The 25,398-nt window shown below is 41.6% G+C and overlaps 1 protein-coding gene across 2 annotated transcripts in view; it reads left to right on the top strand.

The window, feature by feature from the left end:
• PolA1 (DNA polymerase alpha catalytic subunit) overlaps positions 1–25,398 on the top strand; it is a 95,627-nt gene that overhangs the window by 16,293 nt on the left and 53,936 nt on the right. For both annotated transcript variants that reach the window (XM_084594690.1, XM_084594691.1), the window contains exons 11-27: positions 900–998; positions 3,343–3,417; positions 3,515–3,653; positions 5,091–5,128; positions 6,709–6,825; positions 8,864–8,948; positions 11,666–11,820; positions 12,448–12,561; positions 13,886–14,055; positions 15,405–15,534; positions 16,063–16,176; positions 19,660–19,768; positions 22,029–22,144; positions 22,237–22,380; positions 24,175–24,297; positions 24,389–24,421; positions 24,605–24,697. In XM_084594690.1, the coding sequence (XP_084450816.1) occupies positions 900–998; positions 3,343–3,417; positions 3,515–3,653; positions 5,091–5,128; positions 6,709–6,825; positions 8,864–8,948; positions 11,666–11,820; positions 12,448–12,561; positions 13,886–14,055; positions 15,405–15,534; positions 16,063–16,176; positions 19,660–19,768; positions 22,029–22,144; positions 22,237–22,380; positions 24,175–24,297; positions 24,389–24,421; positions 24,605–24,697 (1,854 nt within the window). The remainder of the gene's footprint in view (positions 1–899; positions 999–3,342; positions 3,418–3,514; positions 3,654–5,090; positions 5,129–6,708; positions 6,826–8,863; positions 8,949–11,665; positions 11,821–12,447; positions 12,562–13,885; positions 14,056–15,404; positions 15,535–16,062; positions 16,177–19,659; positions 19,769–22,028; positions 22,145–22,236; positions 22,381–24,174; positions 24,298–24,388; positions 24,422–24,604; positions 24,698–25,398) is intronic.

The raw sequence follows: 25,398 nt of genomic DNA, 5'->3' as shown, positions 1-25,398 counted from the left end.
TTTGTGGTGCACAGAAGCTAATCACAGTAGCAGATCGCTCTATGCTGGAGCTTGCTATTATCAACATATAGACGAAATGTGAGGAGCGGCAATGTTCGTGATTTGTAAAGCTGATTTTTCACTGAAAAGTGATTTTTTTTCAAGCTGACAGATTTTTTGGGCCATTTTCCGGGTCCCGCAGAGTCCGAAAAAATGGTCGGCAACTAGGTAAAATTACTGTGAGGCAAACGGTTCTCAACCGCATTTTAAGAACACTGGATAATTCAAACGTTTTTCCTGGTTTTTTGAAAGGCGAATGAAGGTCCCTTGGATGCACGTGACGTGAATGTTTGGCACTGCTGAACAAAGTTTGATACTTGAACTATATTCGATATCCGATTCAGTATTAGGGTTATTTTCTTGCTTCAATTTGATTTTCGATTCGAGTGTTACTATTCGGCATTCGCACACCCTAGTCATTGTAACTATCCCCTGCTGCACAAAGGCCAGAATTAATTGCATCCATGCTATTAACAAGTTTCTGCCACTAGGCGTTTGCATGCTGTGGCTAGGCCTGGCATGTTTCGCGTTAAAGGCGCTATCAATCGGTCATTGCTTATTGTGAAGGGTATAACCTTTCTACAGGGTTACCATCAGACTGTAACTTCACCTCAAGATTGAGGTACTATGGTTAATTTCCACGAATTGCATGTTGCTGCATAAAAGAAGGAATGCAATTGTAGCTCTGCTGTGGTCTGGAAAATTGGAACAGAAAATTGCCTGTCTTGTGTAAGGGCCACCCCCCACCAAGCTGGGGGAAGAAAAAATGTGGCCCTCACGTGAGCATATACGGTATTTTTTATTTTTGTAATACCTACCGGAGGTCTAACTTTTGTGTTGCTGCTTTTGCTTGCTTCAAGGCGTCTGAAGGGGCAGAAGAAATGGCCATTATGAAGAATGTCTACGACGAATTCACTCAGATTGCCGAGAAGCATCGAATTGAAGAGTTCAAGACAAAGGTATTTGCTAGGAGTTTTTGTGTTCAGAGTCAAATCTTGCAATCGCTTTTCGTAATGGCGTTCGAGGCTCGTAGTGGTTCTTGAAACCATTGAAAACGCTCGATTTTTAAAATCTTATATTCAAAGCCCATGAAAACCCAAAGGTATTCGAAAGTTCTTGAATTTTACGCTCGGCTATGTTTGGTTGCTTCGGCTGAGCGTATGGCGCATTGCAAGTTGAAAGTCAATGCAGTTAGATTGGTATCAGTATTTGTAGCAGCTTGTTTACTACGCTTACTCTTCCTTCCTTCCTTCCACTAAGCCTCTCTTCTATTATAGCGTCTCTATTATTTCATAGATTAAGAGGCGCTCTAACAGTTTGGATGGACGTTTTTTTTTATTATTATTATTATTATTTTGAAGTTCTGCCCTACATGTACATACCTCTGGGGAGTTGCCAAAGTTCTTCATTATGTAAGCCATTTGGCGACTACTGTTTAAAAGGTATTTAGCATTAATTGCCAAATCTCCATCGAAAACATGAAAGAAATTTCCCGCATATCTCGGAGAATTGGGTGTGATGCTGTAGAGGAGGTTGGCATAGTCCTTAAAGCCAAAATTGCAAAAGAGCTATGAAAATATGTTCCAGTCGCATGGCACCATTGCCAAGCTTACTTGAAGAAAAAAAAAAAAACATGAAGCTCAGCAGTCAAGGCAGTCGCTGACTTGGTGTCTGTTGACAGCTAGGCTGAAAAAGCTAAAGCCACAAACCATGTCACATGTATTGTGAAATCAAACTGCCTTAGGAAGACTGCTAAAGGGAAGACGCACGAGCTTCAAACCATTCGCTATGGAATAGCAGAAAAGCTTTGACAATGGTTTCGCCGCATTAAACAGTGTTGCATGCATTTCCTCAACCAGTGCCTCTTAAAGGAAATTAAGGCCGTAAAAGACAGTGCCGTGTCTACACAAAGCTTTGGTTTTCGCATGGAATCAAATTCTCGTTATATTCATAGCTGCATTGTACCCATTCAAACGCAGAGGTTCCACATGATCTAAATGAAACCAAGAAAAGAGACTCCCCTTAAGCCTTTAGAGGTGTAGCGCACGCTACAAAAATTATCGCCTAAGGGGATGAGTGCAGATGGAAGGTATTCCTGAGTGTCTTCTAAAAATCAACACTATATGAATATTGAGATGGCCAATTAATTGCCAGATATCATCTTCAGGGCCATGCCACCACCAATGACTGACATATATGTAATACTAAAGGTTTTAAGGGCATTAGCTGTTCTCACGTTTGGCAATTTCGCATCGGTTTGTCCGGGTCTGTCACGTCGCCACCAAGGGCTTGAGTTAGAATTTATCTAGGTCCGAAGCAGTGCTCATCATGGTGGGTTGCCACCCAAGATGGCGGTCACCCTAGGCCCAAAGTTCACATTGGGAGTTGGGATATGTACCTTGGGAACCACTGGTCGTAGACACATGCAGATGGTACCAAATGATTTGTCTCAATGAGATCTATGCCAAATGAGGTTACGATGGATGATAACAGATTAGGGAGTATTGAAATCCAAGTTCTTCTGATGACCCATAGATGGTGCTTTGCTCGATGTCGACTGCAGTGTTTAAAGAAAATGGCACAATCGTGTGTTTAAGACTTTTGAATAAATAAATGTCAAACGTACACATAGTCATGGTTCAAATCATGCTGTAATCTCAGATGCTGTAATCACTAAAAAAACCATAAGCTAACACTCTTGCTCTTCAACATCTGTCAGACGGTAGCAGCAATTTTTTGCTTGTCTGAGGATGCTGTTTTGTTGCAAGATTGATGATCACTTGTTTCTTTCCTTACGCAATATAAGTAGCAGAGGGGAACATCTGGTGGGAACTTATGCTACACTTTAAAAAGGAGGTACTATACAACTGCATTTTTTTATGGAAATAGATTTCCGTACTAGAGAGAGGGAACAAGGATGGATGGAAAAAAGCTCATGCAATTTAAAAGAGTTATGTTTCTTCTACCATATTGCTTTTATTGGGCTGGAATCATTGGTGTCACAAATTACCTAAGAAGGACTTGTTTGTAGTTCACCTTTCTTAACTTTTTTATTTAAAGGCATTGAAGCTAGTAGGCAAGGCATTGAAAAGGAAAGCTCTAATTTATGCCTGCTACTCTTTTCTTTCTTTTTCTTCTTTTTGTAAAGAATGAATGCAGTGAGGGCAGGAACAACCTTTGAAAGCGCTACTTGCCTGCGGTGTCGAAGTGAAGTGAAGACATGAGGAACTCTGTGTTTTGTGGACCTGTTTGCCAAACTTAAGTCGTTATTTTTCTGTGCCCCTCACGGTTCCTTTTCTGCAGGTTACCACGAAACTCTATGCTTTTGGTAAAGAAGGTGTGCCAGCAGAAGCCAGATACCTGGAGATCGTCTATCCTGTACGTACTGATTTACTATATAACTGTAATGGACACTAGAACTGACTTGGCTTTCTTATTCTCATTTGCCTTTGCTTCCTCTTCTTTTTATGTCAAGGCCCGCTTCCCTGCGCTGCCAAGTGACCTCAGTGGAAAGACTTTCAGGGCTGCTTTTGGGATGAACACATCAAGTCTGGAAGCCCTTTTGATCAACCAGAAGATCAAGGGACCCTGCTGGCTTGAGCTAAAGAACCCAAGTGAGCGGCATTTTTTTTTTTTTTTTCGGTATCTATTACGCATTTCGTCTCATTCATGCGAGGTTGGGGATGAAGGTAAAGGTGCCGTCAAAAGTAAACACGAGGCGATGTCAGAAAAAATTCATTTCATTGCCCTCATTTCGTGCATCCGTGAATGGGTATATGCAGACTATAATATCTATTGCGCGAACTACACAGTGCACTAAGAAATTAACAACCATTATGCTTTGTATTTAAAGAAATTGTTTGACAAAGCCGGCATCCATTTATCTTTGACGGCATCTATATTTATGCAGCCACACAGTACTACGTGCTAGAGCTTGTTTCTTTAAGTCAAATGTTTCATAGGAAGTCGCATAGAACAGAATTAAGATACAGGATAACAGTATCTAGTGTAGTCTAGCAGCTGGTAGTTTTATTTGTACAAAGTCAGCACATACGTAAGCATGTTTGGCTAGTACTCCTAATTTTCTGAACTGAAATTTCGCAAATTGAGAGCAATGAATTTGGTATTTTTGATGGGAAATCTCTCATGCCTTAATGCTTACGGCCTTTTGCGTTACACCTAACAGTTATGCCGACAAAAATTAATCTGGTCTCATAAAATGCATTTATACAGTGTACGACAGCTGAAACTCAAAGTACCTAATATAAGTCCTCATAATCCTTTGGGATAAAAGTTATTGTATTTTATATTATGGACACTAGGGCCCACGTCCTGGCTTCAATCACTTCGAGGCATAACCTCCAGCAGCGCACACAGATTTGCTGAAGTGACTCAAACAGTTTTTATTCGTAGCCCTTGCGCTGGAGTGCTCAAGTGTGCATCAGTTGTACAAGTCACTTGTTAAATATAAAGCATGATGCACTCTCAAGCCTGATAGAATACACTGATAAACCGTTGCTACGATGTACAAAAAGTATGACCACTTCTTTTAATAGCAGCACACCTCCGAGATTAAAAACGGTTATGCTTCTCGTGAAGTATGAAGCCCATGAGCAAGCGTTATAGTTGTCATGGTCATGACTAAATTTTATATATTATAAATTTCAGCTATGTCACACCAACAATAATTTTTACCTGTTCGCTTTAACAAGGGTTGACTGTAGTTTCTGTACAAACCTGTTACTGCTACCACAACATCGCTCGCTGCAATTTTCTAATGCCATGCAGTTCATTTTTCTACACGAAAAGGGTCCTGGGAAACCTGTAGAAACCAGGGAAAGATTTCAGAATTTCGCTGTTTTAGACAATCTGCTGGGGTACCCATTTTCTTCATTTTTTAATTGTCAAAGCAGGCAGTATTCGGTTATTAACAAATAGATCGTTATTCTAGCGTGGCAGTGTTGAGAAGTGTCTTGATGTCCACAAATTTTTTAATATTGCTGTTACTAATGTGCGGTTTCAATATTTTTTTCTTTCCTGACAACATTCAGCTTCTCCAAGTGCGCCCGTCAGCTGGTGCAAAGTGGAGGTGAGCCACAAACTGTGACCCTCAGCAAGATTTTATAACCCGAATTAGTCTTGTTTACACAACTGATCAATAGAGCACACGATGTGTACATTATCAAAACAAGTGCGCTGCGAAAACATACAGAAACTGGCGGGGAGATACAGCTCTGTAGCTTTGGTGGCATAGGCAGTTTCATGTTACACATAAAAAACAACTGCAATTTCTTAGGAATAGTTATTGACTAGTTTTATTATGCAATGATATAGTATCACTTGTCACTTCGTTGCGCTTTAACCTTTGTGAAGCATGAAACTTTTCATTTGTCATCTGCATACAATGGTTAGTTTGGACGCAAGCTTTTCTTTAGAAGTTTCGTGGCATCACTTTCAAGCCATTTTGATTATGGACCTTTGAAAAAAAAAAAAAAAAAAGCAGGACTAACTTTGTAACGAGCCCTGACTGCACACCTCTGACGCGCTCAACGGCAAGCGTGATGAAACACGAACAGCCTCGTCTCCAATGATAGGCAGACTACTTGGTTCGGTTTCGCTTTCATGAGCTTTGCACCACACCGCAGCGGTGGCAGCTTTTCGCCGCACATCAGCAGCCTACCGATCACAGTTGCATGGTGTTTTGGACGGTGATTGGTGGCACTGGGCGTTTTACATGCTTCCATCTTTTCGTTAGCGCAGTACTTGAACTTTTTTCCGGTCCCGTGACGTTCGTTAACATGTTTTTACTAGTATATAATATAATTGAAAATTGCTTCAAGAACTGTTATGAAGCAGTTGACTGATGAAGAAAACTCAAAAGGTAAAACATTTAATAATAATAATAATAATAATAATAATAATAATAATAATAATAATAATAATAATAATAATAATAATAATTGGTTCACAGGAAAGGAAAGTTGTAGTATATGTCACACTTGTTCTGTGGACACCTGAACCGTGCCGTAAGGGAAGGGATGAAATTTTTCAAAAGCCTTTTTTGTGCTCAAATGAGGTGCATTTTAAATGCACATGGTGGATGCTTATTAACGAAAGATAAAGAATCTTTTGAATGTTTTTCTCCTTTTGTAGCTTGTCAGTAGATTTTGGCATGCAAATGTATGGAACATACATGCACCATTGTTTGTTTGCTGGTACTTGAAACAAATGTTGCACATGACTGCTGCACCCTATGCATTAGCTAAACCATCAACACTAGGCTTGGCCAAAAGGATAGCTTTCGTGACATAAAAGGCGTGGAGAACTCATATATCATGGCTTATTTTTCAGCAATATCATGGATGTCGTCACCAGCATGCTATTTTAGTGCGGAAAATTAAACAACTTTATTTAAGGCACATTCTTCATTGAAATATGCATTTAAGAACACATATGGGCACATTAAACGTCATGTAAAGGCTTGGAACTGCACTTGCTAAGAATAAATTGATTGAAATTGGCTTTATTCCAATTTCTTATTGCACAAATCTACAGATCATGTCAGCTTTTTTTTTTTTTTTTTTTTTTTTTTTTTTTTTGGCATCTTTTGTCTAGCTGAGCGTGCAGGATTTACAGTGCCATGCTTGCCCTCTCCTGCTGTTATTTCAGGTTGTGCTGAACAGACCTGATGATGTGGTGGTATCAAAGTCAGAGGCCCCACCCCCACTTGTCGTAGCAACACTGAGTGTGAGAACTGTCCACAATCCTATAGCAAGCCAGAACGAGGTTGGTTTCTTGCACATCTTTTGTTTATTCATTAGCACATTAGTGTTATTAGAATCTTGTTTCAAGAAAATCGTCCAGCAGTGTTGGTTCTCTGAAGCCTCACAGGGGCTTTGATGGCGACGCAAGGTCGCGTGACGTATGTAAGCGCTGGGAGGTCGGTGGGATGTAGCATCCTGAGACCTCTGGACAGCCAAGTTGGCAGACGGCAGTTGGCAGATGGCAGTTGTCAGACATTGATGTTTGCCTGATGGAGTGGAGAAAGGGAGAGGGTAAAGAGTGGACTGTACCAGCGAGGGAGATGGGAAGAGAGGAGGTCAAAGAGTGTGTTGTTCGGGATCAGGGGGATTAGGGAGGGGGGGGGGGATAAATTTAAAGAGTACAGTTAGAGAGACTGGGACAAAGGACGTAAAAATACCATGCAGCGACTGCTTTTATACATTAATGCAATCTACTTAAGAGTCTTAATATAGCACTTCATGCTTTTTTTTGTTTTTTTCACTTCTTTGCACCAGCGATAACTTATTTATGTCACATGCTGTAAGAAGCTAACGTTAACACATATACATGCCGTATGAATCTCATTGATAATCTGTGAATTTTTTTTTACAGAAATAAAAATTGCTTTAAGCGCGACAGTAATATTGAGTTTCTCGAGCTGGTCGTTTTGAGTGTTGTGATAGACAAATGAAGCATTCACTTATTTGTGCGTACTAGGAGAGCAACAAAACAAAAATGAACCATGCAGCTAGTTTGCATATTTCTGTGCATGGCCATGAAAAAAACAACCTTGATTAGTCTGACATTATGGGTGCATTAATTTTCGTGAACTGTTAGTAATAGTCACGGAGGTGCTCAGTCATAGGTGTGCAACAATTATATACTACTAGTATCGTTGGCTTGCAATGCATGCACGTCGTCGAGTCGTCAACTTCACGGCTCATGAGAGAAAACACAGTGTAACACCTCGTTGATATGTTGCAGACAGTAAAAGTTTTTATAGGGTAACACTGTTTTTCTCCAAGTAACACGATAAATAACTAGGTAACACGATTTTCTAGCTGCTATGTTCAGAAATTCAATTCTGGTCATGTAATGTGTTAAGCAGCCAAATGCACAAGTGTTAATAGAGTGGGACAAACTCGAGCGCACATGACATGGAGCTGGAATTCAATTGCATGCTGTCATGGTTTCTCTGCAGTACTTAAGACACCCAAATAAAAAAAAAACGCACTTGTACGTATGAGCGGGCTGTTCCCGTGAAGATCGATACAAAAAGGAGAAACACAGCAGCTTCTTTGAAGCTCCATAGGGCAAGGGAGTGAAAAATATGAGAGCTACAACAGTGTGCTTATGTACGAGTGGGTCGTGCGTAAAAAATGCAGAGCCTGGTCACCACTATGCCACTTCCAAGTACATTGATGCAAGGGGTGAAGCACTGTCAGTGCAGAAGAAATCCTGCTAATTTTTTTCATTTCCATTGATGGACCGAACACATTGCAAAGTTTCTTCCCTGCCAAGGACATTAAATGTGCGAACAGGAATCTGCAAACACTAGGAAAAAAAAATGCTGTTTAGACTTTATGCCAAGGAATACTTTTTTACGAAGTGAAAACATTCATAAATTCCTTTTGTACCTCAATCTGCAGTTACATTTCTAAGACTTGGGTAGTTTGTATTGTCGCTTTTATTGTATTGTATTGACTGTGGCCTCTTGCCCTTCATAAAGGTTCCTGAGGAGACAGATGAGGTGAATTGGAACTCCCATCTCTTGGAGAGCTTGCCACAATCTGCTGTGATCTACGCAGTCAAACGCTTTCGCATAATCAATAAAGCAGAAGTAAATGGGTTTCTGGAACTCTCTTGCTTTTCCAGGGTGATACATGTCGCTTTTTTTTTTTTAACATATTATTGAGGTTTTACTATGGAGACTAGCATTCACCCAGCATAAAAGGTAAAAGGCCAGATTAAAAATATAAAACTATATACAAAAAGCTCAGATTTGAATGCTGTCTCAATATTGACCATTTCCTCATTTCAGATCGTTGCTGTGTCTGTGTTGGCTCACCATGCTTTCCCCATCGACAGGCAGGCACCACAACCCCCTTATCAGACCCACTTTTGCGGTAAGCTTCAGAGTTAAAGTTCAGACGATGCATTCGATAGCCAGTGGAAAAGAAGTGAATATTCTTCCATGCAGCACTGCTATTGCCTTCCAGGTTCATACGATGGTACTAAGTCAGTGAAAGCCGGAGTGAATTTCTTCTTTGTTTTTTGCAGCGTGAGCTGCTTGACTGTATGGGGGCTCTCCTCGTGAAACTAGTGAAGCCCCCCCCCCCCCATAATATTCCCTGGCGCACGACCTTCCATTCTGCACGTGTGCAGTAGTAGTATAGTCCATCAACTTGTTCTTTCCTCCAGGCTTATCTGCAGTCAGAAGTACCAATTACTGTATGAAACTCAAAACGGAGCCACACAAACAGCGGGCTTTTTGTGCACTGAGCGAACGGGTTGTGTGCTGCCTAATGTCTGGTATGAGCCATGAGCAAGGGTGGAATCGCTGCGCCAACTGCACCATACTATGCCAATCTGACCTATAACGCTAAGCTGCGCCCTAAACAGCAGTTTACGCGATGATTGTTCATCGCAAGTATACAGCGCCAAATTTAGCCGAGTGTTATCGTCAGTTGGGCAAGGCTAGGCGTTTGCTACAAAACAGCACAGCTGCATCCACATCAAACACAGTTTGGTTCACTCATGGTGTTTGTCCTAAAGCTGTTATCGCTGCGGCCTTCATGAAAGACTGGTGGCACAAGCCTTTCTGAATTGATAATCAATTTCACTGCTGTTGTGTAGTAGCTGTCATTTGCCTATTTTTCTTTCTGAGCTCGAGCAAAAATTTTTAAAACCATTGCACTCCTGAATATGTAAAACCTCGTAAAACCTTGTTTTTCAAAAAATTCGACGCAATAATGCGTTATCTGGGAGAAGGTTTGATCTGAACTGCCCTGATTTTGAATATTTTAACTTCCAAATGCGGTACAAAGGCATTTAGAATTGGTATTTGCGCAGAAGAGGCTTGGTAATAAATCCGGTTGGTAGACTGCAAGGATGATCTGGGGTTGCTTCCTTGGTTGCTTTTGGATGCTTCACCCCCTTACAACAGTGACGTGGAGAAGCCATCGCGATGACTTACAGTCACCGCGTTTTTACTTATACTGCGTCCCTTCGACCCGGCCTGCTCGTATGTAAGCGAATTTTTCTAGATATCATATGGTTCACGCCTGTGACCCTAAGGCACCGCAAAGAGGAAACTGTGTTTCTTCTCATGAATCATATTTCCGCAGAAACGGACGCCTCATATGTTGGCTCATTGGCTTTCTTTGATACTTCCCCCCTTTTGCACCCTGGCACTGCAGGAAAGCAACTGTGGTGGATGAGCACCGCTGATCAGTTTTTCATGTTGCAAGCGCTTGTTAACACATGTCCGGTTGATTGCAAAACTTATTATACGACCACAATTTGCCAAAATTTCGAATGTAGTAACCGGGAAATCGTGTTATCCGGGAACATATTAACTAGGAGAAAAAGTAGTGTGACTCTATAGGAGATGTTTTACTCCTCGCAATTTTGAGTGTATGAAATAGGAAATCGTATGAACTGGAAACGTATTAATGAGGTTCTATGGTATTTCTGGCCAGTGGGATACAGAATCAATTTTTGTGCAGTTTTTGGACTAAAGTCTCAATTTTGCCTCGCTAATTCGGAACTTCGGATAATTTGTACTAGAGGCACTGTCTTGGTCGATTGCCATGTATGGGTATGGTGTCGAACGCTCATTAATTCGGACATGGGCGGGTTTGCTCTAATAATTTGAGACGGGGGATCACATTGAGGTACGACACAAGCTGTTAGCAATCATCAAAATAAGCCTCCCCGAACCTGAATTGCGTGTAATAGTTGTGCCCACACACATTGTGCACAATGTGGCAGGTATGACTACGATCGGTGGTTCGTCATTTGTAAAATAGACCTGAGTTGTATAGTTCTGAATTCGCCTTTACTTCACATCATCCTGCGGCTGCGATTCGGCACGCACGTTGGATGCTACTTGGGGGCGTAATATATATATATTTTTTTGTGTGTCTCGCTGTTCTAATGCATACATCCCTCGTGTGCATCCACGCTCTACTCGGTTACAGATCAGTAGCTCCGCATCTGCTGATAATTGTATATCAGTGATTTGTATGCGAATCAGCTACGCTTTAGGAAACTCAAACTGTACTCTGTTAGCACGGCTCATTCGAGCTGACAGTTGTGGTCTCGAGCAAGTGGTGATAACGGCAGCTTTTGCGCAGCGGAATCCAAAACTACATGACTGCAGATTTCCCACAAGCAACATTGTGGAAGCAAGGCGGAGCACCGTTTTTCTCTTTCGATATCTGCTTGGCTCCGTAACTAGTTTATAAATGAAAGTTTAAGTTTCGCATGCGCTGCGGTGCCGTCCAGCGGGAAACTACAAAGCAAAGTGCGGAGCATAAGTGTGCACAGTACATTCTCGAAATTAAATTTTTTGCCTGGGGCTTTATATTTTCTTCTTTAAACGCTGTATTAGGCTGATTCGAAAAGCTGGTTGATTTGAACATTTCTAGCGGTCCCATTGACTTGAAATTAACTAAATTTTAATATAAGTCACCTTGAGTGAGCCTGGGCCATTGATTATCCGATTGTAATCCCTTGGGTTAGTTTCAAGCATGGCAGTTTTCTTTTTCTTGTATTTGTTTGTTCTGTTCATTGTTTTTTGGAGGACTAAGCTAAGTCCATAGCTCTGCTTCCATTGCAGCTCTAACCAAGCCATCTGGCACACTGTTCCCATGCCGGTTCACGAGCGATGTGGCCCACTTCAAGAGTACCTCGCTGCAAGTCATGGACTCTGAGCGCTCTTTACTGACCTTTCTTATTGCAAAGCTCCAGAGATTGGACCCTGACATCATAATTGTATGTACTGACATGTCACATCTCTTCCATCTGTAAAGATTTAAACCTCGAGTTAGATGCATGCATCCAGCATTGTTAGTTATTACTAAAATTCGTATAAGAGCCAGGAGGATATGTACACATTTCATTTGACAGTGCTCGCACTGTTCAGTTGTCTATGTGGTGTTCTGCTGGCAGCTGTTTTTCTCAAATCGTGATGAAACTAAGAAACGGATTAAAATGGTAGTTTAACCCATTCAGTAACTAGGTAGTGATAAGGTAGTTTAACTCAATCAGTAACTAGGTAGTGATAACCGTTTTTATAAATTTGCCATATCAGGTGCTTGTAGTGCATCGTGACAGAGTGAAAGCTCATTCACACCTGTGAGTAGCAAATGGGTGTGTGGCTGGCTGTCGCTTGAGACTAGGGAGTGCTTTAACAGTACCCTTAGTTTAGGACTTGCATGCCTAAACAGGCCTTAAAGCTAATCTCGCGTTTGACATTGTGATTGTGACAGCTAGGTCCTTTGAAGTTGTGAACTAAGGCTACTTCATCCACTTTAAATTTTGCTAACTTGCCCTTATGTATCCACTGTTGTAGTTTTAGGTAGACCCTTCATTTTTTTTCCTTTTGTTTTATTATTTTAGGGGCACGACATCCAAAGCTTTGACCTGGATGTACTGCTTCATCGCATGGTGACACATAAAATTCCCAATTGGTCCCGCCTGGGCCGGCTAAAACGTGGGAATGCAGGGTCTCTGGTGAGTTGTAGAGATGGCTTTAATTTGTACCAATATTTCTTGTAAAAGAATTGCTGCAGTGATGTGACAGGTAGAGATGGCTTTAATTTGTACCAATATTTCTTGTAAAAGCATTGCTGCAGTGATGTGACAGGTAATGTATGGGCTGGTGGGTACAACTTAGCTCATACTGACATACTGCTCCAACAATGAAGGAAACAGTAAAACTTGTGTGCACCTAGCACCAAATTTTGTTACCTTGCTTCCTGTAGTGTTGGGCCATCCTTTATGGAACTCTGTTGTGATTACTTGCCCTAATATGCCTGTCGTGTTTTCTTTTCTTCTCCTCCCTTTTTTACGCACGTATGTATATGTGCTTCTGCCACATTTTACCGTTGTGAATCAATACGTCTCCCTCCTGCCTTCAGGAGGGAGACATATTGAAAAGGAATGAAAACGTATTCATTGCAGTAAGCCTTTATTTAGTGGCCAGTGAATGCACTACATTCTCAAGATATCACTGACTGTGCTAATGGTAGCTGTGAGCAGCTTAGTTTTGTGTGTCTGCTTTATCTAGCGATCCGTGTCTGCAGAATCGCATTGCATTGCACACTAGACTGGCGTGTAGTGAAAGGCACACCAATGCAGTGCTGCAGTGCATGACTCTGTTCCCTTGGAGTCTGCTTCTCTATCATTTGCATTTATTTTAATGTGATAGCATTAAAGGCCATGTTCGCCGAAAATCTGCATGGCCGCCGACACCGGTGTTGGCATTATGTTGCGAAATCATGTGCGTGAAATCATGTGAAATCATGGCATTATGTGCGATGTGAAAAATCACGAGCATGGCGCTAGCAGACGGTAGCTGGCACCTGACATAAGTGCACACTAACCGAACGTAGGGTTGCCTGACATTGTGTTTGGCCAGAGCTGCCAACTCGGGTCTCTCCTTTCACAAGGGAGAGTGATATCAGAATCAGCCTACCAGGACCCTTGCATTCACATTGCCCCTAGGCCACGCAGGCACGTTTGTACGGCTCGGTTAAAGCGGGGGTTTGCTATATGTGGGCTGGTAGCCTACTCTAAGAGGCGGAGCTTAAGTGTTCCCCATAATTTTTTTGTTATTAGTACTTTTGATTGTATTTGTGCTAAGCCATGATGGTGTGGTATATGACACACCCTGTTAATGTGACCGACTATGCAGTTAACCGTGTTTTGGAATAATTTATGTGCTCAGCAGTGCTGCTGTCAGTTCCTAGGATGCAGTGCACTTTTCAGCCTGCACCAACAATTATTTTACGAAAAAGGATGCCAAGCCAATTTGCCAATTCTTTTTTTTTTTCAGGGTAAGACGGCGGACAAGCAGATCACACCTGGTCGACTAGTGTGTGATGCCAAGGTGTCTGCAAGAGAGTTGGTGCAGTGTAAGAGTTACGATTTGACTGAGCTGGTGAGGACGTTGCTGCAGAAAGAACGGGTACCTATCACACCAGAGCAAGTCCTGGATATGTACAGGTAGGTTCGTAGTGGTGGCCGGTGAAACCTTCAAATACCCTTGATATTTAATTGTCCATATTCAAGGCTCTTGAAAGCCCTTGAAAATACGGATGTGCTCGGAAGTCCTCAAATGTTATGCTCGGCTATGCTTTGCAGCTCGGCTGAGTATCTGGCGATAGTGCAAAGTCGTGATCGAATTCAATTGAATCGGTATTGGTATTTGTGGCCACTAGCTCACTGCGCTGTAATAACAGCACTGCTTGTTGTTCTTTGAAAATCAGAAGTAAACGACTTTGTTCCTGTAGGCATTGAGTATACCAGAATGGTCTATTTAATTTCAAATAAGCTTTCGCTCCCTTCAATTCGAAATTATCAAGGACCACATATATCATATTTTCTGGTGTATATAATATGTATAAGACACACCCCTCATATTTAGAGGCTTTAAATGAAAAAGTTAGTATATAAGACACACCCTTATATAAGCTGCTTCTGAATTTACTCAGGCCATGGGACTTAACTATACATGCTAGCGTGGCCATCTTTTGGCATTTCGTATTACAAATGCTTGTGGTATTCGAGATGACCAAAAGTTTTCCAATTACGGAACTCATTACCGCTGCCCTTTCACGATAAAACTCACCTAGCAACTTTCTCACAAAACGGAGGGAAAAGATCTGCATAATATGACACACCATTGCATAGAAGACACAAATTCTTTTAAAAATAAACCGTGCCTTATACAGCAAAAGTAGTTGTGGTAAGAGGCCAACATTCTATAGAACATTTTTATGGTTCTGTTAGTGCCTCAATACATCTATTATTTTTTTATAATGCCCGTTATCTTTCTTGCTGCCTTTGCTGAACTTGGCTGCTTGTTTTGTCGACATTTTATTTTGTGTCATTTGCCTCAAATATCACCAGAAGTGGAACAGTTTGACTTAAAACTGAAATTTTGAATATTGGTTGAGAGATTCAACTTCTAGCCTGCTTCTAGACTGGTCCATTGCTGTCATTTATTTGTTCACCTTGTAGAATGGTGAAAAGTGTAGAACTTGTTCCATAGGAGCACTGTCCCTGCCCTAATGGTAAACAAGATGAATTTTTAAATGAAAAAAGATTGTGGTGGCCAGGTTTTTCTCTTTCATCATTGGATGAACGATAAAATAAATGTGTACATAGAGGTCTCCACAGAAGTTCTCAAAATGCACAAGCCACAATAAAATTTGGATTTCTTTGCTCTCCAAGGGGCTGCCAGGCATTGCAGCTTGTTGCATGCATCTGCTTGTCATGTTTATGCGTAACCAACACAAATGAAGCCACGTTTGAAACTTCCCTCATTTTTCTTTTTAACTTCCTGTCTGCAGAGATTCTCGCCAGCTGTTACAACTGGTGGAGCTAACCATGATGGATGCTGAATACTGTCTGCGTGTCGTTAGTGAGCTGAACGCTCTTCCCCTGGCACTGCAAATAACAAATATTGCTGGTAATCTGATGGTAAGCAGGAAGCTGATTATTCATTTTTGCAAGGCATGTGTGCGAAGGTAAAGAAAGGAGAAAAAATGTTTTTGTGACGAGCTCTAGAATATTATTTGAACTACCTAGACTGCTTTATGTAGATTGGCATCCAAAGGGAGCTTTAGTAGCACGGTACTTGTGTGTGTACATAGGAAGTGTCTAAACAGGGTTGAAAATTTGTTCAGCTTAATTTTAATTTTTATTTTTGTCTAAGAATGCTCGCATTATCAATGCGAAAACTGGAAACAAATTCGCTGTCGCTATTCTTACAATGCAGATAAATTTGGCATCGCTTTCACGAGTCTCGTGGTGTGTGTAGTGACTCTCCTGTATAAATACATATTTTCAGTGTACAAATTGCATTTTGGTTTATTTCTGTTGACGGCTGGATCTAAAACCTGCCTTCTGTCTTGTGTGGTATTGCTTTTGTGCGTAGATTTGAGTGTCTTTAGCAGAGGCAAAAGGCGAGGCGACTTCCTCTACCTCTGTCTTATTTCTTGCCCACAGTCCAAAACACTACTCGGAGGTCGGTCGCAGAGGAATGAATACCTTCTACTGCATGCATTCAGTGATCGCAACTACATCTGCCCCGATAAGGTTTTCAAGAAACACGGTCCTAAGGTATGTAACGTGAAACATGACATACTCACAAGTCTTACCTTAGGATTTTGCCTGTAGCTTTAGTTGTGAGCTTTTGATAGCTAGTTGAAGGAATCTTGTAAAGGTGTGGTCTTGTGAGAACTTTAGAGAAAATGTTTGAAGAATGACTGTGGTAGAAGTTCAGTGATGCGAGCTGAGTAGAAACGCAACAGAAACCATATGTTTTAAGCAGTAGTTGGATTTGTACTAGGCTAATAACTCAGTTACACAGTCATTTTCAAAGGCGATTGCGTCGATAACCTTCGAGATTTTCAATCGCGTTCGAACTCGAAGGAATTGTGCCGCTGCTACACGGCAAAACTCGAAGGCTATTGAAATAGTTCTGGTGTTTGGCGGCAAACTTTTGTGGCGCCACTATCGTTGCTTTCGGTTTTGCTTAAAGAACTAAAATTTCTCTATAATTGCAAAATAGAATATAACTGTTACCTTTGTTTTAGTAACTGCAGGTGTTTAGCTGTTATTAAAAAAAAACTGTTTTTTTTTTGTTTTGTTTTTTTTAACGCGTTGACGTTTATACGGCTGTGCTTTTCATTATGTTTGCTTTTCTCGGCGGCGCATGCTACAGTGGTAGAGAGTACATAAATAATGCACCTTAAAAAAGAGTGATGCTATTTTAAAATTATTACGGACTTTAATATTTTACCACGTTAATTAAAGATATAAAATATAATAACGCGCTGTGCACATGTGTGCGTGATGCTTCTCGGGTCAACGCTAGCAACCTTGCGCGACGTTAGAAAGCCTTCAAAATCTCAATAGAGTTCTGAGCTGTTTCGTTGACTCGATAGACTGTCGACTCAATGGCCATAAAAAACTTCCATGTGGCAGCTTTCGAAAGCCTTCGAGTTAATAGACAGTCGGTTCGAGAGCCTTTGAAATACCCGTGTGACAGCGGTATTACTTACACCTATGTGCATGGGAAAGAAAGGAGCGGATGGGACACAACTGTAACAACAGAAAGTAGACAAGCACACCTGCCTTTATTATTCTTTTTTTATGTAGGCGCATTACATAGGCTCTCGTTCGGCTCGTTTTTATTATTATTATTATTTTTTTCGTGAGTTCCACCTCTCAGTCTTTGCTACCGTCGTTAACATGGAATCGGGAAATGAATGCTATTGCGATTATTTCTTCGCGTGGCGCGTGCATTCATTCGCGGCATGAGCATGACCTGCGCTTCACGTGAAGTGGCATGAACATGGCTAAAGAATGGCTGGCCGAGATATTCTAACTGGAAGGCTATAGTAGTGACAGCTTAGCACAATCCGTTCTGCCGAGCACCGCTGAGCATGCGGTGACCACTTTGAGCCAGTTACGTGTTTCCTGGCGGCGCGCAAGCCTACCGCGTCGGGACCAGTCGGCATGCCCACACTGGCGCCCGGGAACGTCGTATCAGATCGCGCTGGCGCGGGCACATGGGTGGCGCGCGGAAGCTGATCATAGTAGCAGATCGCGCTATGCGATAACTCTCTATTATTGACTTATAAACGAAACATGGGGAGCGGCAAAGTTCGTGATTTGCAAAGTGGATTTTTCGCAGAAAAGTGATTTTTTTTTTTCAAGTTTACTGATTAATCGTACTGTTCGATTATTCAGACCATTTCCCGGGTTCCGCTAAGCCCGAAAAAAACGGTCGGCGACATGTATCATAATTTTATGATTCTAAGCAATCCCACCTAACTTCGCAAAAGAAAACGAAACAAAAATTGTGGGAAATAACCTTTGCGGGTGAGTCTAAGCACCCGCTTTCTTGCAAGGAAGAGAGCATAGATGAGGCTTCCAGTTCGCTTGCTCATTTAGCCGAGCTGAAGCTGTTGAAGACGTAAGGTAGAGCAGTGTCCGCGGCGCGATCTCCATTTCTTGTGTTGCTGCGTTCCGACACTACATGACAGCTGACGGCACGGGATGGCAAAAGCCAGCTGAAAGTGACCCCGATTTCTCTAACAGCTTGTTGTCACATCGACCTAGAATTAGCGACTGTTCTGCGAATCTCAGCAGATTTCGCAGGCATCACGGGCCCGCGTCGCTTTTTTTGTATAAACTGTCTGGCATCTGTAATGGAAGTCGGAATGAGTTTGAAGAGGGCTGTCACAGCTTGAACTTCAAGCTCACTGCAATCGGGTTGTGCAATCACATCCGTAGTACTATAGAGAGCTATGGACCTTTCAAGTAAATGCAATTTTTGGGCAGCTTTATATTTTTTGCTTCAATAGACTAAGCCCAGTTACTATGCACCTCGAATGCAATGAATGCAATCTCTGTGACCACCACTTTTGTTATAAATGGGTTCGACTGTACTATGCAATCAGGGTGAGCCCGTGAGCTATAGAAATGAGAGTCTATTACATATACCTTCTGTTGCAAAAGGTATCGGGTGAAACTTAAGGCACCTGCATACTGTACAGTATCAGTGCGCGTTCAGAACCTCAGGTGGTTCACCTTATCCGGAGCCCTCCACTACACCACCCCTCATTGCCCAAGTCGCTTTGGGACATCAAACCCGATAAAGCACATACAATTTTCAAAACCTTACAGTCCACCAAACAGCTGTTTATCCAAATAGCACAATGGACTGTAAACTTTAGCAGAAGATGGTATTTTTCTAGTTGAATGCAAACAAATATGATGAATATTAAGAGGTAAGCACCCTCTTGACAGCCTGTGCCTAAGGGCGAAAAAATGACCATAGCGTGACAGCAAGGTTAAAGCATATATTAGTTGCATTTATAATAGCTTTTAACTCCGGCATTCTTCTCAACTTGTATTAGGCACATCCCTTTTTTAAAAAGGGGCTTATTTGCCACTTGTTAACATGCTGGATAATTATTCTTTTCCTGGGTTCCTGTTTCCAAAGCCTGAAGGCTACATCCCAAAGTGGCAATCTGTTAACGGAAGTACTAGTAAAACTTTACTGCCCTGCGCTACTTTCAGTAGTTAATGCAATGCTATCTGTACCAGTGATGTACTTTACAGTCACGTAAAATTATTCTTTACATTCTAGTAGCCATGACCATCTTTTAGTTTACTGCGTTGCATGCTTTGTAGCAGTAATCAATTGTCAGCACATGGAGCACTTGTGAATCCTCACTACTCAGTAACTGCTTCGAATTATAATGGAAAAGCTATGCAGTAGCTTTGTAAGAAGCTGTAGCCTGTATTTTCTCTAGTGTTTCTTTTTTTTTTTTAGGCTTGTTTTCAAAAGGAATCTGTGTTGATGTTTGCTGTTAGTCCAAGTCTCTTGCTTTCAGCATAATATATTCCTAGTTTAAGGCATGTTGTTTAGTGTTGTCATTTAAAATGTTATCATTTAACTAGAACTTTGTATGAGTACTCAGCTTTGATAGCAACCAGCACAGGTACCAGTACTAATGCCCTTTACTGGTGCTTACACGAACTCTGTACGAATACGGGAAACACCTTTAAAGATTTCTCTTTGACCTCAAGGCACAGCCCACAGAGGAAGACGATGACGAAGCCCAGCAGTCAACCACCAACAAGAAGACAAAAAAGGGTCCTTCCTATGCGGGTGGTCTGGTCTTGGAACCAAAGAAAGGTACTTGTTCTGAATTCATAGGCTATTATCTTTTCTGAAACACATTAACTTGATGTTAAGCATTTTATTCAGTCTGTGAGACTGTTGAATGCTAGCCTGGGTATTAAACATGGTTAGTACTTGGTCTCACATGCTTGTGCACCATTCGGTGCATTTGATCTTGTATTCTGCACCAGATACTTTGCAGCAGAAGTGGCTGTGGGATACACATTGCTGTTAATTTTCATAATAGTGGTTTTTTTTTATATATATACATACTCTCATTCCCAGATATATTATATACAACCTGGATATATTGAATTAATGCTTATAATCAAACAGTCAACGTATCACCTTGAAAATGCCTTGCAAAAGCATAGCAAAGTATAACACTACTGTTTATGTTTATCAAACTGTGTGCCATGCCCCTTTAATTGCCACATCCCCTAAAAGCACTCCCGCAATCACTTTTCATTCACTGAGCAAGGTCATCAGCGCAGTTTTCAACTTGTGGCAGTGCAAGCCACGTGAAGCCATTATAAAACCGTGTAATAAAGAATGGGAAGAGTGTAGTTGGGGATAGTTTTTGGTATAGCTTACTGATTTTCATAAAACACTGCTGTCATGCAAGGAAGCCAGTGTTCGGTGCATCAGTTGTCGGGCAAAGCCAACTTTCTTGACCAAAAGCTTGTGGCAGTTCTCACGTTGGCGGTTGGGCTCACTAAGAAAGCACTACAGAAATCAACTTCACCTTAATTTTTATGCAAGACTTTTTTTGTTTATGCAAGACTTTTTTTGTTTACAAAGTACTGGTTACAAGATTAGGTCCATTGTGATAGGTTGTGGCCGGTTCCAAAGCACTGCCCACTGCAACTTCAATATGAATCGAGCAAGGCTTAGCAACACATACGAGCGGCGCGCTGTCAGTACTCTAACGAGTACACTGTCGCTGCGTGCTGCGACCACGAAAACGTTTTGCTCCGTATGATAGCTCGATTCCATGGACCTCATTTGCACTTGCTGCAACAGTGGTGTCAGTTTCCATGATTCCGGTTTGTTTGTACGGTAGACTCAATTCACTGCAGACTGTTGGCATAGAAAGCTGGTTTAGAAAAGTAGGATTTGCAACTAAATTGAGCCATTTCTAACAGTGGAATGGCATTCATCATGCATTGGAGTATATTTGCCATACTATGCATGTGTGACCTCAAGCTTGCTTCGTTGCCAGACGTTGTCCATAGCACAGGCTTGGATTATGTATAGTACAGATGCGAGGAAGTACGAACCATCACAACAGGTGTGACCAGGTTGTGCTACAGGAAACCTGTGTCATGTCATGAAACGGCAATGGCATGGTGACACTCCTGGGCCAGTATTTCAAGTTTGCATCGTTATTGAAAGTGTCGCCATCTCTCTGACCTCGAGTAATCTTATTAGTGGAAACACCGGAGTTCTGGTTCTGGTGTTTCCACTAATAAGATGACTAATGGCGAATAATGGAGAATAAGATGGCGTCTCTCATAGCCTGAGTCGCTTTGGGACGTTAAACCCCACAAACCAACCAATAAGATGACTAAAGGTCATGGAGAAAGCGACATTTTCGATAACGACGCAAACTCGGAATATGGACCCTGCTGCAGCATTATGATGATTCTATTGAAGACCAACAGCTAGGCTCATCTTAGAATACTCTCTGTTACCGATGGCCTGTTCATTGATATTGGCTTCTCGTTACCTAGTTCGCTCGGTGTGAGCAGGTTTGGGAGTGGTAAAACCTCATTATAGTGAAGTTCTACATGCAGCCAAAAATTTAGTCAAATTGTGACTTTCATTGCGTCGAGGCTCCCATGCTTTAGCTGCCCAAATAGAGTGACAGGTCTGTATAACACTGTTAGTAGATGGGAACTTGTAAGTTTTGAATTCAGGAAATAAGCAATAAATTCTAGCAATAACAACGCTAACAGGGCAGGGAATGTTTTTGGTATAGTATCAGGAGCATAAGGAGTGATAACATATGGACACGAACACATCATTTTTCTCCATGTGCGCAGAGCGAGCACAGCGCCTAGTACTTAAAACTGCCACTGGATGTCGCCCACTGGTATCGTTATCATCATCCAATATTTGGAAACGAAGACAAGAGTCTTTATATCAGCTGATCTTGGGGCTTTAAAGGGGACACCATTGTAAGTTCTCATTGCCCATGCCAGTGCGGCTACCTAGGGAGTAATTACTCATCACCATGTCAAACAGCAATTTCAAGCAGCTGTACACTGTGCAGGTTTTTATGACTCCTACATTTTGCTGATGGACTTCAACAGCCTCTACCCCTCCATCATTCAAGAGTACAACATCTGCTTCACAACTGTCAGCTTCTCCAGCAGTGATGAAGCAAAGGTTTGTGGCCTCTGTTAATTTACTGTTTAAAAAAAGATATATAAGTGTGTGTGATGCCACTGACTGAAGTTCTTGACTGACGAATATGACAGGACGAAGATTACATTCCCAAACTGCCTAGTCCGACCTTGGAACAGGGCGTTCTCCCATCAGAGATTCGGAAACTTGTCGAAAGGAGAAGGCAAGTCAAGTCTCTCATGAAAGGCGCCGAGGGAGACCCTGAGTTATACCAACAGGTCAGTGATGGCTTAGGCCTTTGGGGCATATAATATAACTCAAAATGGAAAATTAACAAAAATTCACATTAAACTAGCATGCACAAGATAACAAGTTTTATCCATTAAGCATGCCTGACATATTCTGTGCAAACAAGATGTGATGGTTGGAATTCGATAACAGGTTACGCTTAGCATTGTCTTCTTTTGAAGACAAGGCATTCAAATATGCTTTTTTACAGTAGTCCCCAATAACTGAATTATATCTGATGACGCCCCTATGCACAATCCTGCACCTGTCTGTCACACATCTGCCACTCACTTTCTTACCTGGACAGCCTGGTAGCGCGACAAGACAAAGGGTCCAGAGTTTCTCTAAATTAGGAGTATATTTTTTTTGCCACTACTATTAGTATTTCTTTGGAAAGATAGGATGCTATTACCATGGCTCTGCCCATAGAAGAGTGTCGCCTGAACGGCTTGATGAGCTTACTGTCTCAAACGGGTGGGGGAGCAAACATGTCGAATTGTCAGCGGAACTTCGTTCAGTGCCAGATTCTAGTTTTAAGGGGATGCTGCGGACAACTCTATCCAATTAGTGGCCACTATACAAACTGATTCCCTGGCCCCCTCCGGTCTGTGCTCACATCTCCACAGCATAAATAACTCGCATTCCCATTGATCTGTAGTTTCTGCCGGTGTGTGTCCAGAATGTCAAGAACTTCAAAAAAGTTTAATGCAGTTGATGCAGAGAGATGGACATGAGCTTTGCGACTCCGATTGTGCAATTAATGCACCAATGACTAATAAAGCTTTGATTTGACGATTAAATTGTTTTCGTGCTCAATAATCTAAAAATAGTAGCTATCTTTTTCTCTTTTTTTGCTGTTGTGGCTCTGAGCTTTTCATTCTCTTGCACTGAGCACAGTCTTGACCATATTGACCCCACTTATGATAAAAGCTCTGCCCTTCTGTCCAGTTTTCTCTTCTTTATGGAGTGGCTGTGTCATGTGGCATGTCCACCAAAGAATGAAACAATCACTGCCTCTTTCTTTACTTTTTCTTTATTCCCTTGTTCACCACTTTCCTTGGGTCTGGGACTGATACGTTTACCAAGAAGTGCAGTGAGAAGGTTACTGCTTATTCCCTTTCCTTTGCTGTCGCCTCCTTTCCACATTTCTCTTTGGCCAAAGCCTCACAGTTAAAATACCCTCCACGGTAGCTCAGTGATTAGGACTCTCAACTGCTGAGCCATGGTACCCATGTTCTGTACGATTCACTAGTTTTCTGATGTCCACCAATACTACTTTCATACTATGGCCGTAAAGCCACTTTACACCTCCAAAACATTTTTTTTTATTTATTTAGTTGCGGGACTTCCTGAAACGTGCAGCTTGCTCTTGCAATGAAATTTTTAGCCTGGTTCAGATTTTTTGTGGTGTTCCATTAATTTGAAAACCCGGTCAGTTCGAATATTTTTCTCTGTCCTAACGATTTCGAATTAACCAGATTCTACTATATAACATGCTTCTGTCTTTAATTGTAATGCACACAGAACTCTATATGAATCATATGTCTTCTGCGTTAATAAAAATTGTAAATTTTTCGTATTTTTTTGCTTCCAACTTTTTTTTTTTTGCCAATAAGGCTGCTGTGGCAGTGTGGTGTTCTCAGTACTTTAATGTCATCTACAGAACGCACTTGATTCGTTTCATGTTAATCAACTCGAAAAGTTTGCGCAATGCTGGGGTGTTGGAAAGAGCTGCAACTTCTGTCTGCTAAGGGTTTGAATCACGTTCACTCACTCTTTTTCAGTATGATATCAGGCAAAAGGCGTTGAAGCTGACAGCCAACAGTATGTATGGCTGCTTGGGATTCGCAAGTTCTCGCTTTTATGCAAAGCCCTTGGCAGCACTTATTACAAGCAGAGGCCGGGAGGTGAGTCTTCCCGAACAAATGTGCTTTTTTCTTCGTTCTACAGACTGTTTATGAGAAGTGCGACTCACAATTTTTCTGCATTTCTTTCCAGATTTTGATGCAGTCCAAGGAACTTGTTGAAAAGGTTTTTTTTTTTCCTTATTTTAGTTCCATCTATTGTGTGTCAGCACTGCGCATGTATAAGAATATTTGCAATTGATAAATATTACATGGTTGTTGTAAATGCTAGGGCAGTATTTCAGATGTAATTTGCATACTGGTAATGTTATCCTGCTGTAGCAATCTCAAAAGTACAACTTTGTTGCAGATGGGTTTTGAAGTAATTTACGGAGACACCGACTCTATCATGATCAACACCAACTCCAGAGACTTGAAAGAAGTCTCAAAACTGGGAAATAAGGTGAATATAATCATTCTCCTTTACTTCCTTTTGCTTTCCTCTTTTGTTGGATAGGGAAAGAAATGAAGGCTTGGTCACATGAATGAAAGGCATTTGTTAGCAAGTTTGAATCTAAATACTGACTCTACCAAGTTCAAACAGGCAAAAGGCATATTGCTGTACTTTATGACACCTTTTCTCGGCAGTGAAACCAAAGCTACGCAACCGGAGCATCTGCAAATGTCTCCCTCCGCCATGTAGTTCAGTCAGCTGGCCTCCACGCAGTCTACTTTTCATTTTAGTTTCGGTTATGTTTCCGCGGCTACAGAAAGGTGCTTTTGGCTGCTTACTTGTCGGAAGGTTTTTTTACACATAGGCCCGTGCTGGCTTTGAGGCCGTCATTACTGATGAGGAGCTAAATACAAAATAATGAGCCTAATGTGATTCTGACCCACTCGGACAGAGGTTAAAAAAAAAGCATAGACCCACACGTGCTTCCATCGAGGCGCCCGAGCAGCGAGACATATATCAGGTGTCGAAGCAACCTCGTCATCCTAAATTGAAAGGGATCACTGTGTACATGAGATGACGCACTTGAACTGTTTTCATTGTGATCACATGTCGCGACGAAGCCAGCAGCGCAAGGCACTCAGCTTAGGTATGACAGCATCACTTCGCTGATTACGTGCCAGCCTCTCTAGATTCTTTCGAACTGCTCCCAA

The sequence above is a fragment of the Amblyomma maculatum genome, chromosome 2 (assembly GCF_055883805.1).
Source record: "Amblyomma maculatum isolate TAMU_Amacu chromosome 2, ASM5588380v1, whole genome shotgun sequence".
NCBI classification, from domain to species: domain Eukaryota; kingdom Metazoa; phylum Arthropoda; class Arachnida; order Ixodida; family Ixodidae; genus Amblyomma; species Amblyomma maculatum.
This window is presented reverse-complemented; position numbering and strand designations above follow the sequence as displayed.